The following is a 14368-nucleotide window of genomic DNA, read 5'->3' on the forward strand; positions in this document are numbered from 1 at the left end:
GGTTCCTGTCTGAAAACTTAGATGGATAGGAAACACGAATCGTGGGTTCCTACTGAAAACTATAGATGGATAGGAACTGCAGCCGTGGTTCCTGTGTGAAAACTATAGATGGATAGGAACCCAACCCCGTGGGTTCCTGTGTACCTAAATATATCCCAATGGATAGGAACTGCAGCGATTGGGTTCCTGTGTGAAAACTATAGATGGATATGGAACTAGAAGCGTGGGTTCCTGTCTGAAAACTATAGATGGATAGGAACTGTGGCGTGGGTTCCTGTCTGAAAACTATAGATGGATAGGAAGATAGCGTAGGTTCCTGTCTGAAAACTATAGATGGATAGGAACTGTAGCGTAGGTTCCTTCTGAAAACTATAGATGGATAGGAACTGTAGCGTAGGTTCCTGTCTGAAAACTATAGATGGATAGGAACTGTAGCGTGGGTTCCTGTCTGAAAACTATAGATGGATAGGAACTGTAGCGTGGGTTCCTGTCTGAAAACTATAGATGGATAGGAACTGTAGCGTGGGTTCCTGTGTGAAAACTATAAATGGATAGGAACTGCAGCGTGGGTTCCTGTCTGAAAACTATAAATGGATAGGAACTGTAGCGTGGGTTCCTGTCTGAAAACTATAGATGGATAGGAACTGTAGCGTGGGTTCCTGTCTGAAAACTATAAATGGATAGGAACTGTCGTGGGTTCCTGTCCTTAAGATGGATAGGAAAGCCCCTGGTTGCTAAGGAGTCTGAAAACTATAAATGGATAGGAACTGTAGCGTGGGTTCCTGTCTGGAAAACTATAGATGGATAGGAACTGCAGCGTGGGTTCCTGTCTGAAAACTATGGATGGATAGGAATAGCGTGGGTTCCTGTGTGAATACCTTAGAAAGATAGGGGAACTGCAGCGTGGGTTCCTGTGTGAATACTGTAGATAGATAGAAGGGGAACTGCAGTGTGGGTTCCTGTGTGAATACTGTAGATAGAACTCGTGACATATTGCAAGGGGAACTGCAGCGTGGGTTCCTGAAGTGAAATACTGTAGATAGATAGAAGGGGAACTGCAGCGTGGGTTCCTGTGTGATACTGTAGATAGAAGGGGAACTGCAGCGTGGGTTCCTGTGTGAATACTGTAGATAGATAGAAGGGGAACTGCAGCGTGGGTTCCTGTGTGAATACTGTAGATAGAAGGGGAACTGCAGCGTGGGTTCCTGTGTGAATACTGTAGATAGATAGAAGGGGAACTGCAGCGTGGGTTCCTGTGTGAATACTGTAGATAGATAGAAACAAAACCCAACACCAAACAGGCTACCTAAATATGGTTCCCAATCAGAGACAATGACTAACACCTGCCTCTGATTGAGAACCTTTCTGTATGTGAAGGAGAGTTGGACCAAAATGCGGCGTGGCTATTGAGATTCATGTTTAATAAAACAAAGGAAACACGAATCAATACAAAAACAATAAACGTAACGTGAAAACCGAAACAGCCTAAACTGGTGCAAACTAACACAGGAACAGGAACAGGAACAATCACCCACAAAACCCAACCCCAAACAGGCTACCTAAATATGGTTCCCAATCAGAGACAATGACTAACACCTGCCTCTGATTGAGAACCATATCAGGCCAAACGTAGAACTAGACAAACTAGACATGTAACATAGAATGCCCACTCATATCACACCCTGACCAAACAAAAGATGGAAACATACAAAGCAAACTATGGTCAGGGTGTGACAAGATAGATAGATAGATAGATAGATAGATAGATAGATAGATAGATAGATAGATAGATAGATAGATAGATAGATAGATAGATAGATAGATAGATAGATAGATAGATAGATAGATAGATAGATAGCTTCCTGTCTGTATCCTCCTATCTCTTCCTCTCTACCCCTCCTCTCTTTCCTGCCCTCCTCTGTATGTGTGTGTGTGTGTGTGTGTGTGTGTGTGTGTGTGTGTGTGTGTGTGTGTGTGTGTGTGTGTGTGTGTGTGTGTGTGTGTTAGGATGACTCTGGTCCTGGGGTGTGTGCGTGCGTGCGTGCGTGCGTGCGTGCGTGTGTGTGTGTTTAGGCAGCCTCTTTGAGCTCTGTTGGAGCTGAAAGCCCTTTCACATAGTTGAATGGACCCCAGCATGCAGTGGGCTTCTGAGACTTGACAGGGGGCCTTTACTAATTAACCACTCTGACCAGAGATGTTTGTGTTTGTGCGTGTGTGTGCGTGCGTGCGTGTGTGTGTGTGCGTGCGTGTGTGTGTGTGATTTCCTCTCCTCTCATCTTCAGGTTCGGTCCTTAACGACGGCCAATGGCACACGGTGCGTCTGGTTGCTAAGGAGAACTCGGTCTTGTTGACGATCGATGGTGACGATGGCATCAGCGATCCGAACCACCACACCTATCACCATCAGGACTGGGGGGGGAACATACCACCTGGGAGGTGAGGGGGGGGGTTGATATCACAGAACAACACTCCATCAGAGGATATGTTCTGCATTCTTTTACTGTCCTTAGAAAATAAACATCAATTATTGTTGAATACTATACCAACATTTCATCATGTGCTTTGAACCAGACCGTGAGTTGTCTATGATACTACACATGACATATTGAACTCAGGCAGAAAAGTTTAGGACATCTGTGCAGGGGTTATTGGAGGAAAAGAAGTTCACTGGGGGAACTCTAGAACTCAATACGGGTGACATCCCCTCCTCTGCTCTGCCTGGCTGCTCATACATTAAACATGAGACACAGAGGTTCTCATTAATCTGACTGCTGCCTGGGGGTGAAAGGACCACGCTGTGGGGGTGTGTTGTGATTCTGCTCTGGTCCTGGGTGTGGATGTGTGTGTGGGTGTGTGTGTCCTGGGTGTGTGTGTGTGTGTGTGTGGTCCTGGGGGTGGGTGTGTAGGTGTGTGTGTGTGGGGGTGTGTGTGTGTGTGGTCCTGTGTGTGTGTATTAGGATGGGTGTGTGTGTCCTGTGTGTGTGTTTTGGATAGGTTGTTTCCTGACTGAGCTTTTGGATAAACCCTTCTGTCTCCTCTTTCCAAATCAACACACTTGAACATGGGACACACTCTGGTCCACATGTTAGGATGGGACTGGGGGGTAAATGTTAGGATACACTATGGCAGTTGGTCCAGGTAGAGGAGAACTATAACTGACAGAGAGATGGGACATACTCCAGTGAGATCTAAGATCTGAGATGTAGGAGATGTGGCTTGATTCCAGAGGGACTTGGCTTCTCTGAAGAGATTGGCTCCATTGGTCCCATTCCATCTGCTCTGGTCCTGGGGGGTGGATGTTAGGATGGGACTCTACTCTGGTCCTGGGGGTGAATGTTAGGATGGGACTCTACTCTGGTCCTGGGGGGTGAATGTTAGGATGGGACTCTACTCTGGTCCTGGGGGGTGAATGTTAGGATGGGACTCTACTCTGGTCCTGGGGGTGAATGTTAGGATGGGACTCCTCTGGTCCTGGGGGGTGAATGTTAGGATGGGACTCTACTCTGGTCCTGGGGGTGAATGTTAGGATGGGACTCTACTCTGGTCCTGGGGGTGAATGTTGGATGGGACTCTACTCTGGTCCTGGGGGTGAATGTTAGGATGGGACTCTGCTCTGGTCCTGGGGGGAATGGGATGGGAATGTTAGGATGGGACTCTGCTCTGGTCCTGGGGGGTGAATGTTAGGATGGGACTCTGCTCTGGTCCTGGGGGTGGATGTTAGGATGGGACTCTGCTCTGGTCCTGGGGGTCAATGTTAGGATGGGACTCTACTCTGGTCCTGGGGGGTGAATGTGTGGATGGGACTCTACTCTGGTCCTGAGGGGTGGATGTTTGGATGGGACTTTGCTCTGGTCCTGGGGTGGGTGAGTGTTAGGATGGGACTACTCTGGTCCTGGGGGGTGAATGTTAAGATGGGACTACTCTGGTCCTGGGGGTTGAATGTTAGGATGGGACTCTACTCTGGTCCTGGGGGATGAATGTTAGGATGGGACTCTACTCTGGTCCTGGGGGATGAATGTTAGGATGGGACTCTACTCTGGTCCTGGGGGGTGAATGTTGGGATGGGACTCTACTCTGGTCCTGGGGGGTGGATGTTAGGATGGGACTCTACTCTGGTCCTGGGGGGGGGTGGATGTTTGGATGGGACTCTACTCTGGTCCTGGGGGGTGGATGTTTGGATGGGACTCTACTCTGGTCCTGGGGGTGAATGTTAGGATGGGACCCTACTCTGGTCCTGGGGGTGAATGTTAGGATGGGACCCTACTCTGGTCCTGGGGGGTGAATGTTGGGATTGGACTCTGCTCTGGTCCTGGGGTGGAATGTTGGATGGGACTCTGCTCTGGTCCTGGGGGTGATGTTTGGATGGGACTCTGCTCTGGTCCTGGGGGGTGGATGTTTGGATGGGACTCTGCTCTGGTCCTGGGGGGTGGATGTTTGGATGGGACTCTGCTCTGGTCCTGGGGGGTGGATGTTTGGATGGGACTCTGCTCTGGTCCTGGGGGGTGGATGTTTGGATGGGACTCTCCTCTGGTCCTGGATGTCTGCTCTGATGCTGCTGCAGGTCAGCGGGGAATCTGATTGCAGGCTGATGGAACCCACTGGGAATGTAGAACCAGAACCAGTACCAATGAGACTGCCCCTTTCCCTTCCTTTCTAGCTTTCTCTTTATGTATTCTCTCTCTCTTTCTTTATTTTTCTCTGTCATTCTTTTCTCTCTCTGTCTCTCTCTGTCGCTCTCTCTCTCTTTCTTTCTCTCTTTGGTAGGCAGTAGGAGGCAGGGGTGGAGACAGTTGAGACAGATGGTGGTGGTGACTTGAGAAACTTTTGGAAGAAATCCCATACACAAAATGAGTGCTGAAAACACACACACACACACACACACACACACACACACACACACACACACACACACACACACACAATCACACACACCTAGACAGGTTTGCCTCAATAGTAAGTCATGTAGTGCGATGGCCATGAGGTTGATTGACATCATGTCTGACAGACTGTTACACTTTAATGATGGAGATGTCCTCTGTGTTTTATAGCTCTCCCTTTCTCCCCCTCTGCTCCCTCTCGCTCTCTTTCTCCCCCATCGCCTCTCCTCTCTCTCTCAACCCCACACCCTCACCCTCTCTTTATATCCCCTCTCTTTCTCTTTCTCTTTCCCCTCTCCTCTCTCTCTCTCTCTCTCTCTCTCTCTCTCACCTCTTTCTCTCTCTCAGGGTACTTCCTGCCTACCTTAGCCCCACCCACCCAGAAGTCGTTTCAGGGCTGCATGCAGGCAATTCTATTGGATGATCAGCCGGCTGATATGCATGCCGTGGAGAAAGGCATTGTGGGAGCATTTGAGAACGTCAGCTTAGACATGTGTGCCATTATAGACAGGTAAGAGACCCAAACAAACATATAAGATCTTTTGTGTGTACGTTTATTTTTCAAATGTTTGATGTTTGAACTAATAATGAGGTCAGAGAGCTGATGGTCACTAGAGATATATATATTTATTAATATTTCTCCTGACGAATACATTGTATTGTACTTCTGATTGCAGGTGGCCCACATTTTCTCAGTCATATAAATATGAAATCTCTCTCGAATCAATGCATCTCTGTGATGCTGAAGCTGTTACATTAAACTTTTTAAACAGTTTTTGTTAATTGCATACATTTATTGAATTGATAGAATGAACGCATCAATAGTATCTATAATATCTGACTTTGGAGAGGTTGGTTTCATTCCTTACATTTTTTTAAGGTTAACATTTGCGATACGTTGGGTTGTGGAGACCACTGGTAACAGAAGCATCACTGCCGTATTTGCACTGAGACACAAAAAGACATGGAAAAGCATCCTTTATTTCTCATTGTTTACCTAAACATGTTCAGCACAACATACAGCACACACAGAGATCAGTGTCGGTCATTGTACAAACACAAACCGATGCTTTCCTTGCTGTACAAAGAAGAGCTTGGCTTCGGGACGATTCAGAACAGGGATTGTCTTGATTTAGATGTTTAATTCTTGCTTTCATGTCTCCTTTGTTCCAAGGTCCCTCCACCTCCTCACCATGGTAAAAGCACTCTATTCTTACAGCTGCAGAATTGGTCTGCTTTAGAACAGATTCAAAAGACTAAGCTTTCTCTCTCTCTGTCTGTCTGTCTGTCTGTCTGTCTGTCTGTCTGTCTGTCTGTCTGTCTGTCTGTCTTCCACCCCTTCTGTTCTCTCTTACTCTCCTTCAATCTCTCCCTCTTTCCCTGTCACCCACACGCTCCTCTCTCTCACACATACACATGCACATGCACATACACATACACGTGTGTGTCTGTACTGAGTAGGGAATTATCCAGCCTTGATTTAACACCAGTTTCGTAATGCGATTGTGAGTTGAGAGCACTGATAGTCTTGTCTTTATCCATAGCGGGAATGCTATTTTTCCGCTTGAATACCCCAAGGTACGGAGAATGTTTCAGAGGCTCCAATAGCTGCAATACTTCACTGTCTTTTCTAGCCGACTTCCTCTAAGTGTTATAAAGCCCCTTTTCATCTGAGTGAACAGCGTTGGAGGGGGTTTGATCACTTTGCTTTCTTTTCAAGTGGCAAGCTTCTGTTTTGTCCTCACTGGATTTACAAGCAGGAATTTACATTCTGATACAGAAGGCCAGTGTATGTCTGGAGGATGTTTGTGAAAGCTAACCCTGGGGCAGTAACACTTTTGACTGAAGCCTGGGGACATTTCATTCAGCTCACACATCAAAACATGTTTCTGTTGGAAATAAATTAATATCAATGTTTTTGAGGGAAACATATAATTGCATAGGAAATAGTCTATGGTGAATACCAAAAAATGTAAAAATGCTGAGTGAATATTTATTTTTCTCTCTCCATCTCTCTTTCCCTATCCCACCTCTCTCCCCCATCCTCCCTCCCCCTTTCCACCTTTCTCTCTAGGTGTATGCCGAACCATTGTGAGCATGGAGGCAGGTGTAAACAGACCTGGGACAGGTTTAGCTGCACATGCGACGGAACCGGATACACTGGAGCCACCTGCCACACTTGTGAGTGTCTGCGTGTCTGTGTGTGCGTGAATGTGTGTGTGTGTGTGTGTGTGTGTGTGTGTGTGTGTGTGTGTGTGTGTGTGTGTGTGTGTGTGTGTGTGTGTGTGTGTGTGTGTGTGTGTGTGTGTGTGCGTGTGTGTCTATACGTGCGTGAGTGTGTATGTGTGTGAGTGTGTGTTTGTTTCTGTGTGTGTGTGTATGAGTGTGTGTGCGTGAGTGTGTGTGTGTATGCATGAGTGTTAGTGAGTGTGTTTGTATTCGTGTGTGTGTGTATACATGCGTGAGTGTGTGTGTTTGTGTGAGTGTGTACTTGCGTATGTGTGTGTGTGTGTGCGTGTGTGAGTGTGTGTACTTGCCTGAGTGTGTGTGTTTGTGCGTGAGTGTGTTCGTGTGTTTGTGTGTATGTGTGAGTGCGTGAGTGTGTGTGTGTATGAGTGTGTGTGTGTGTGTGTGTGTGTGTGTGTGTGTGTGTGTGTGTGTGTGTGTGTGTGTGTGTGTGTGTGTGTGTGTGTGTGTGTGTGTGTGTGTGTGTGCGTAAATGTGTGTGTGTGTGCATGAGTGTGTGTTTCTGTGTGTGTTTGTTTGTATGTTAGTGCGTGAGTGAGTGTGTGTGTGTACGTGCGTGACTGTGTGTTTGTTTGTGTGTGTGTGAGTGTGTGTGTGTGTGCGTGAGTGTGTAATTGCATGAGTGTGTGTGTGAGTGTGTGCTTGTGTGCGTGAGTGTGTGTGTGTACGTAAATGAGTGTGTGTGTGTGTGTGTGTGTGTGTGTGTGCGTGATTGTGTACGTTTCTGAGTGTTTACGTTTGTAGGGGTGAGTGTGTGTGTGGGTGCTTGAGTGAGTGTTTGATTGTGTGCGTGAGTGAGTGAGTGTGTGTGAGTGTGTGCGTTTGTGCGTGCGTGTTTCTGAGTGTGTGTTGAGTGTGTGTAAGTGTGTGTGCATGGGTGTTTGTGTGTGTGTGCGTGTGTCTGAGTGTGTGTGTGTGAGTGAGTGTGTGTGTGATGTGTGTGTGTGTGTGTGTGCGTTTGTGTGTGTTTGTTTGTGTGTGCGTGCGTGTTTCTGAGTCTGTGTTGAGTGTATGTAAGTATGTGTGAGTGTTTGTGTGTGTGTGTGTGTGTATGTGCATGAGTGTGTGAGTGTGTACGTGCGTGAGTGTGTGTGTCTGTGTGTGTACGTTTGTGAGTGATTGTGTACGTACGTGAGTGTGTGTGTGTGCGTGAGTGTAAGTGTGTATGTGTGTGTGTGTGTGTGTGTGTGTGTGTGTGTGTGTGTGTGTGTGTGTGTGTGTGTGTGTGTGTGTGTGTGTGTGTGTGTGTGTGTGTGTGTGTGTGCGTGAATGTGCCTGAGTGTGTGTGTGTGCCTGAGTGTGTGCGTGTGCCTGAGTGTGTGTGTGTGTGTTGGTGCGTTTGTGTGTGGGTGTGTGTGCATGAGTGTGTTTGTGTGTGTGTGTGTTTTTTGTGCCTTTGTGTGTGTTTGTGTGTGCGTGTTTCTGAGTTTGTGTGTGAGTGTGTGTGTGTGTGTGTGTGTGTGTGTGTGTGTGTGTGTGTGTGTGTGTGTGTGTGTGTGTGTGTGTGTGTGTGTGTGTGTGTCAATGTGTAGGTGCATTTGTGTGTGCGTGAGTATTTGTGTTTGTGCATGGGTTTGTGTGTGTTATGATTGTGTGTGTGCGTTTTTGTGTGTGTGTGTGTGTTTGTGTATGTGTGGGTGTGTGCTTGAGTGAGTGTGTATGTGTGTGCGTGTGTGTGCGTTAGTGAGTGTGTTTGTGTTTGATTGAGTGTTCGAGTGTATGAATGTGTGCTTGTGTGCATGAGAGTGTGTCTGTGAATGTGTGTGCGTTAGTGTGTCTATGTGCGTGAGTGTGTGTGTGAGCGTGATTGTGTTTGCTTGATTGTGTTTGTGTGTGAGTGTCTGTGTGTGCATGAGTTTGTGTGTGTGAGTGTCTGTGTGTGCATGAGTTTGTATGTGTGTGAGTGAGTGTGTGTGTGTGCGTGAGTGAGTGTTTTTGTGTGTGTGAGTGTGTGTGCGTGTATGTGAGTTTGTGTGTATGTGTGAGCGTGAGTATGTAAGTGTGTGTGAGTGTCTGTGTGTGCATGAGTTTGTGTGTATGTGTGAGCGTGAGTATGTAAGTGTGTGTGAGTGTCTGTGTGTGCATGAGTTTGTGTGTGTGTGTGTGAGTGTGTGTATGTGAGTGTTAGCGTGTGTGTGTGTGTGTGTGTGTGTGTGTGTGTGTGTGTGTGTGTGTGTGTGTGTGTGTGTGTGTGTGTGTGTGTGTGTGTGTGTGTGTGTGTGTGTGTGTGTGTGTGTGTGTGTGTGTCAGCTTTTGAAATGACTTTATTTTCTTTTCAGATTTACTGGATTAAAATAATTGAAACCTCTTGTACAAAGAAAGTAGTGAGAAAGAGATGTAAGAACATACAGGCAGAGAAGGTCATGTCTTCATCAGTCTAACTGAAAGTCTCTCTCTCTCTACTGAAACATAAATCCTATTCTCATCTTAACTCAAACACCATCACCAGGCTATCACTCAAGCTGTGTGTGTGTGTGTGTGTGTGTGTGTGTGTGTGTGTGTGTGTGTGTGTGTGTGTGTGTGTGTGTGTGTGTGTGTGTGTGTGTGTGTGTGTGTGTGTGTGTGTGTGTGTGTGTGCATGTGTGTGCGTGTGTGTGTGTATACGTGCGTGATTTTGTCTGTGTGTGCGTGTGTGTACTTGCTTGAGTGTGTATGTGCGTGAGTGTGTGTTTGTTTCTGTGTGTGTGTGTATGAGTGTGTGTGCGTGAGTGTGTGTGTGTGTATGCATGAGTGTTAGTGAGTGTGTTTGTATTCGTGTGTGTGTGTATACATGCGTGAGTGTGTGTGTTTGTGTGAGTGTGTACTTGCGTGTGTGTGCGTGTGTGAGTGTATGTACTTGCCTGAGTGTGTGTGTTTGTGCGTGAGTGTGTTCGTGTGTTTGTGTGTATGTGTGAGTGCGTGAGTGTGTGTATGAGTGTGTGTGTGTGTGCGTAAATGTGTGTGTGCATGAGTGTGTGTTTGTTTGTGTGTACGTGAGTGTGTGTGTGTGTGTGTGTGTTTGTGTGTGTGAGTATGTGTGTGTGTGTGTAAGTGTGTTTGTGTGTGTGTACGTGCGTGTGTGTGTGTGTGTGTGTGTGTGTGTGTGTGTGTGTGTGTGTGTGTGTGTGTGTGTGTGTGTGTGTGTGTGTGTGTGTGTGTGTGTGTGTGTGTGCATGAGTGTGTGTGTGTGTGTGATTGTGTGTGTATGTGTGCGTGTGTGTGATTGTGTGTGTATGTGTGCGTGAGTGAGTGAGTGTGTCTGTTTACGTGCGTGAGTGTGTGTGTGTGTGGGGGTGTTTGTGTGTATGTTAGTGTGTGAGTGTGTGTGTGTGTGTGTGTGTGTGTGTGTGTGTGTGTGTGTGTGTGTGTGTACGTGCGTGACTGTGTGTTTGTTGTGTGTGTGTGAGTGTGTGTGTGTGCGTGAGTGTGTAATTGCGTGAGTGTGTATGTGAGTGTGTGCTTGTGTGCGTAAGTGTGTGTGTGTACGTAAATGAGTGTGTGTGTGTGCGTGGTTGTGTACGTAAATGAGTGTTTACGTTTGTAGGGGTGAGTGTGTGTGGGGGTGCTTGAGTGAGTGTTTGATTGTGTGCGTGAGTGAGTGAGTGTGTGTGAGTGTGTGAGTGTGAGAGTGTGTGCGTTTGTGTGTGTTTGTTTGTGTGTGCGTGTTTCTGAGTGTGTGTTGAGTGTGTGTAAGTGTGTGTGCATGGGTGTTTGTGTGTGTGCGTGTGTCTGAGTGTGTGTGTGTGAGTGAGTGTGTGTGTGATTGTGTGTGTGTGTGTGTGTGTGTGTTTGTGCATTTGTGTGTGTTTGTTTGTGTGTGCGTGTTTCTGAGTGTGTGTTGAGTGTATGTAAGTGTGTGTGCATGGGTGTTTGTGTGTGTGTACGTGCGTGACTGTGTGTTTGTGTGCATGCGTGTGTGTGTGTGTGTGTGTGTGTGTGTGTGTGTGTGTGTCAATGTGTAGGTGCATTTGTGTGTGCGTGAGTATTTGTGGGTGTGCATGGGTTTGTGTGTGTTATGATTGTGTGTGTGCGTTTTTGTGTGTGTGTGTGTTTGTGTTTGTGTATGTGTGGGTGTGTGCTTGAGTGAGTGTGTATGTGTGTGCGTGTGTGTGCGTTAGTGAGTGTGTTTGTGCTTGATTGAGTGATCGAGTGTGTGAATGTGTGCTTGTGTGCATGAGAGTGTGTCTGTGAGTGTGTGTGCGTAAGTGTGTGTGCGTTAGTGTGTCTATGTGCGTGAGTGTGTGTGTGAGCGTGATTGTGTTTGCTTGATTGTGTTTGTGTGTGAGTGTCTGTGTGTGCATGAGTTTGTGTGTGTGAGTGTCTGTGTGTGCATGAGTTTGTATGTGTGTGAGTGAGTGTGTGTGTGTGCGTGAGTGAGTGTTTTTGTGTGTGTGAGTGTGAGTGTGTGTGCGTGCGTGACTTTGTGTGTATGTGTGAGCGTGAGTATGTAAGTGTGTGTGAGTGTCTGTGCGTGCATGAGTTAGTGTGTGTGTGAGTTTGTGTGTGTGGGTCAGTTTGTGTGTGTGAGTCTGAGTGAGTGTGTGTGTGTGTGTGTGTGTGTGTGTGTGTGTGTGTGTGTGTGTGTGTGTGTGTGTGTGTGTGTGTGTGTGTGTGTGTGTGTGTGTGTGTGTGTGCATGAGTGTGTGTTTGTGTGTGATTGTGTGTGTATGTGTGCGTGTGTGTGATTGTGTGTGTATGTGTGCGTGAGTGAGTGAGTGTGTCTGTTTACGTGCGTGAGTGTGTGTGTGTGTGTGGGGGTGTTTGTGTGTATGTTAGTGCGTGAGTGAGTGTGTGTGTGTGTGTGTGTGTGTGTGTGTGTGTGTGTGTGTGTGTGTGTGTGTGTACGTGCGTGACTGTGTGTTTGTTTGTGTGTGTGTGAGTGTGTGTGTGTGCGTGAGTGTGTAATTGCGTGAGTGTGTATGTGAGTGTGTGCTTGTGTGCGTAAGTGTGTGTGTGTACGTAAATGAGTGTGTGTGTGTGCGTGGTTGTGTACGTAAATGAGTGTTTACGTTTGTAGGGGTGAGTGTGTGTGGGGGTGCTTGAGTGAGTGTTTGATTGTGTGCGTGAGTGAGTGAGTGTGTGTGAGTGTGTGAGTGTGAGAGTGTGTGCGTTTGTGTGTGTTTGTTTGTGTGTGCGTGTTTCTGAGTGTGTGTTGAGTGTGTGTAAGTGTGTGTGCATGGGTGTTTGTGTGTGTGCGTGTGTCTGAGTGTGTGTGTGTGAGTGAGTGTGTGTGTGATTGTGTGTGTGTGTGTGTGTGTTTGTGCATTTGTGTGTGTTTGTTTGTGTGTGCGTGTTTCTGAGTGTGTGTTGAGTGTATGTAAGTGTGTGTGCATGGGTGTTTGTGTGTGTGTACGTGCGTGACTGTGTGTTTGTGTGCATGCGTGTGTGTGTGTGTGTGTGTGTGTGTGTGTGTGTGTGTGTGTGTGTGTGTGTCAATGTGTAGGTGCATTTGTGTGTGCGTGAGTATTTGTGGGTGTGCATGGGTTTGTGTGTGTTATGATTGTGTGTGTGCGTTTTTGTGTGTGTGTGTGTTTGTGTTTGTGTATGTGTGGGTGTGTGCTTGAGTGAGTGTGTATGTGTGTGCGTGTGTGTGCGTTAGTGAGTGTGTTTGTGCTTGATTGAGTGATCGAGTGTGTGAATGTGTGCTTGTGTGCATGAGAGTGTGTCTGTGAGTGTGTGTGCGTAAGTGTGTGTGCGTTAGTGTGTCTATGTGCGTGAGTGTGTGTGTGAGCGTGATTGTGTTTGCTTGATTGTGTTTGTGTGTGAGTGTCTGTGTGTGCATGAGTTTGTGTGTGTGAGTGTCTGTGTGTGCATGAGTTTGTATGTGTGTGAGTGAGTGTGTGTGTGTGCGTGAGTGAGTGTTTTTGTGTGTGTGAGTGTGAGTGTGTGTGCGTGCGTGACTTTGTGTGTATGTGTGAGCGTGAGTATGTAAGTGTGTGTGAGTGTCTGTGCGTGCATGAGTTAGTGTGTGTGTGAGTTTGTGTGTGTGGGTCAGTTTGTGTGTGTGAGTCTGAGTGAGTGTGTGTGTGTGTGTGTGTGTGTGTGTGTGTGTGTGTGTGTGTGTGTGTGTGTGTGTGTGTGTGTGTGTGTGTGTGTGTGTGTGTGTGTGTGTGTATGTGAGAGTTAGCGTGTGTGTGTGTGCGTGAGGATGTGTGTGCGTGTGCGTGTGTGTGTGCGTGCGTGTGTGTGTGTGTGTGTCAGCTTTTGAAATGACTTTATTTTCTTTTCAGATTTACTGGATTAAAATAATTGAAACCTCTTGTACAAAGAAAGTAGTGAGAAAGAGATGTAAGAACATACAGGCAGAGAAGGTCATGTCTTCATCAGTCTAACTGAAAGTCTCTCTCTCTCTACTGAAACATAAATCCTATTCTCATCTTAACTCAAACACCATCACCAGGCTATCACTCAAGCTGTGTGTGTGTGTGTGTGTGTGTGTGTGTGTGTGTGTGTGTGTGTGTGTGTGTGTGTGTGTGTGTGTGTGTGTGTGTGTGTGTGTGTGTGTGTGTGTGTGTGTGTGTGTGTGTGTGTGTGTGTGTGTGTGTGTGTGTGCATGCAAGGAGTGAAAGTATGTGTTTGGCAGACAGTATGTGAGACAACCAAAAGTTTCTGTTTTTCTGTCAGTATTTGGAAGCAGAGTGACAGAGTCAGTATTTAGAAGCAGAGTGACAGAGTCAGTATTTGGGTGCAGAGTGACAGAGTCAGTATTTGGATGCTGAGTGACAGAGTCAGTATTTAGAAGCAGAGTGACAGAGTCAGTATTTGGATGCAGAGTGACAGAGTCAGTATTTGGAAGCTGAGTGACAGAGTCAGTATTTAGAAGCAGAGTGACAGAGTCAGTATTTGGATGCAGAGTGACAGAGTCAGTATTTGGATGCAGAGTGACAGAGTCAGTATTTAGAAGCTGAGTGACAGAGTCAGTATTTAGAAGCAGAGTGACAGAGTCAGTATTTGGATGCAGAGTGACAGAGTCAGTATTTGGAAGCAGTATTTTGGAAGCAGAGTGACAGAGTCAGTATTTGGAAGCTGAGTGACAGAGTCAGTATTTGGATGCAGAGTGACAGAGTCAGTATTTGGATGCAGAGTGACAGAGTCAGTATTTGGATGCAGAGTGACAGAGTCAGTATTTGGATGCAGAGTGACAGAGTCAGTATTTGGATGCAGAGTGACAGAGTCAGTATTTGGATGCAGAGTGACAGAGTCAGTATTTGGGTGCAGAGTGACAGAGTCAGTATATGGATGCAGAGTGACAGAGTCAGTATTTG

At 46.8% G+C, this 14368-nt stretch overlaps 1 protein-coding gene across 1 annotated transcript in view; it reads left to right on the forward strand.

Moving 5' to 3' along the window:
• The window catches only part of cntnap2a (contactin associated protein 2a), a 232694-nt gene that overhangs the window by 141814 nt on the left and 76512 nt on the right, over nt 1-14368 (forward strand). The window contains 4 exon segments of the mRNA XM_064949314.1: nt 2283-2368; nt 2370-2436; nt 5226-5388; nt 6952-7058. Of these exon segments, the coding sequence (XP_064805386.1) occupies nt 2283-2368; nt 2370-2436; nt 5226-5388; nt 6952-7058 (423 nt within the window).

Source organism: Oncorhynchus masou, chromosome 30 (genome assembly GCF_036934945.1).
Source record: "Oncorhynchus masou masou isolate Uvic2021 chromosome 30, UVic_Omas_1.1, whole genome shotgun sequence".
Lineage (NCBI taxonomy): Eukaryota > Metazoa > Chordata > Actinopteri > Salmoniformes > Salmonidae > Oncorhynchus > Oncorhynchus masou.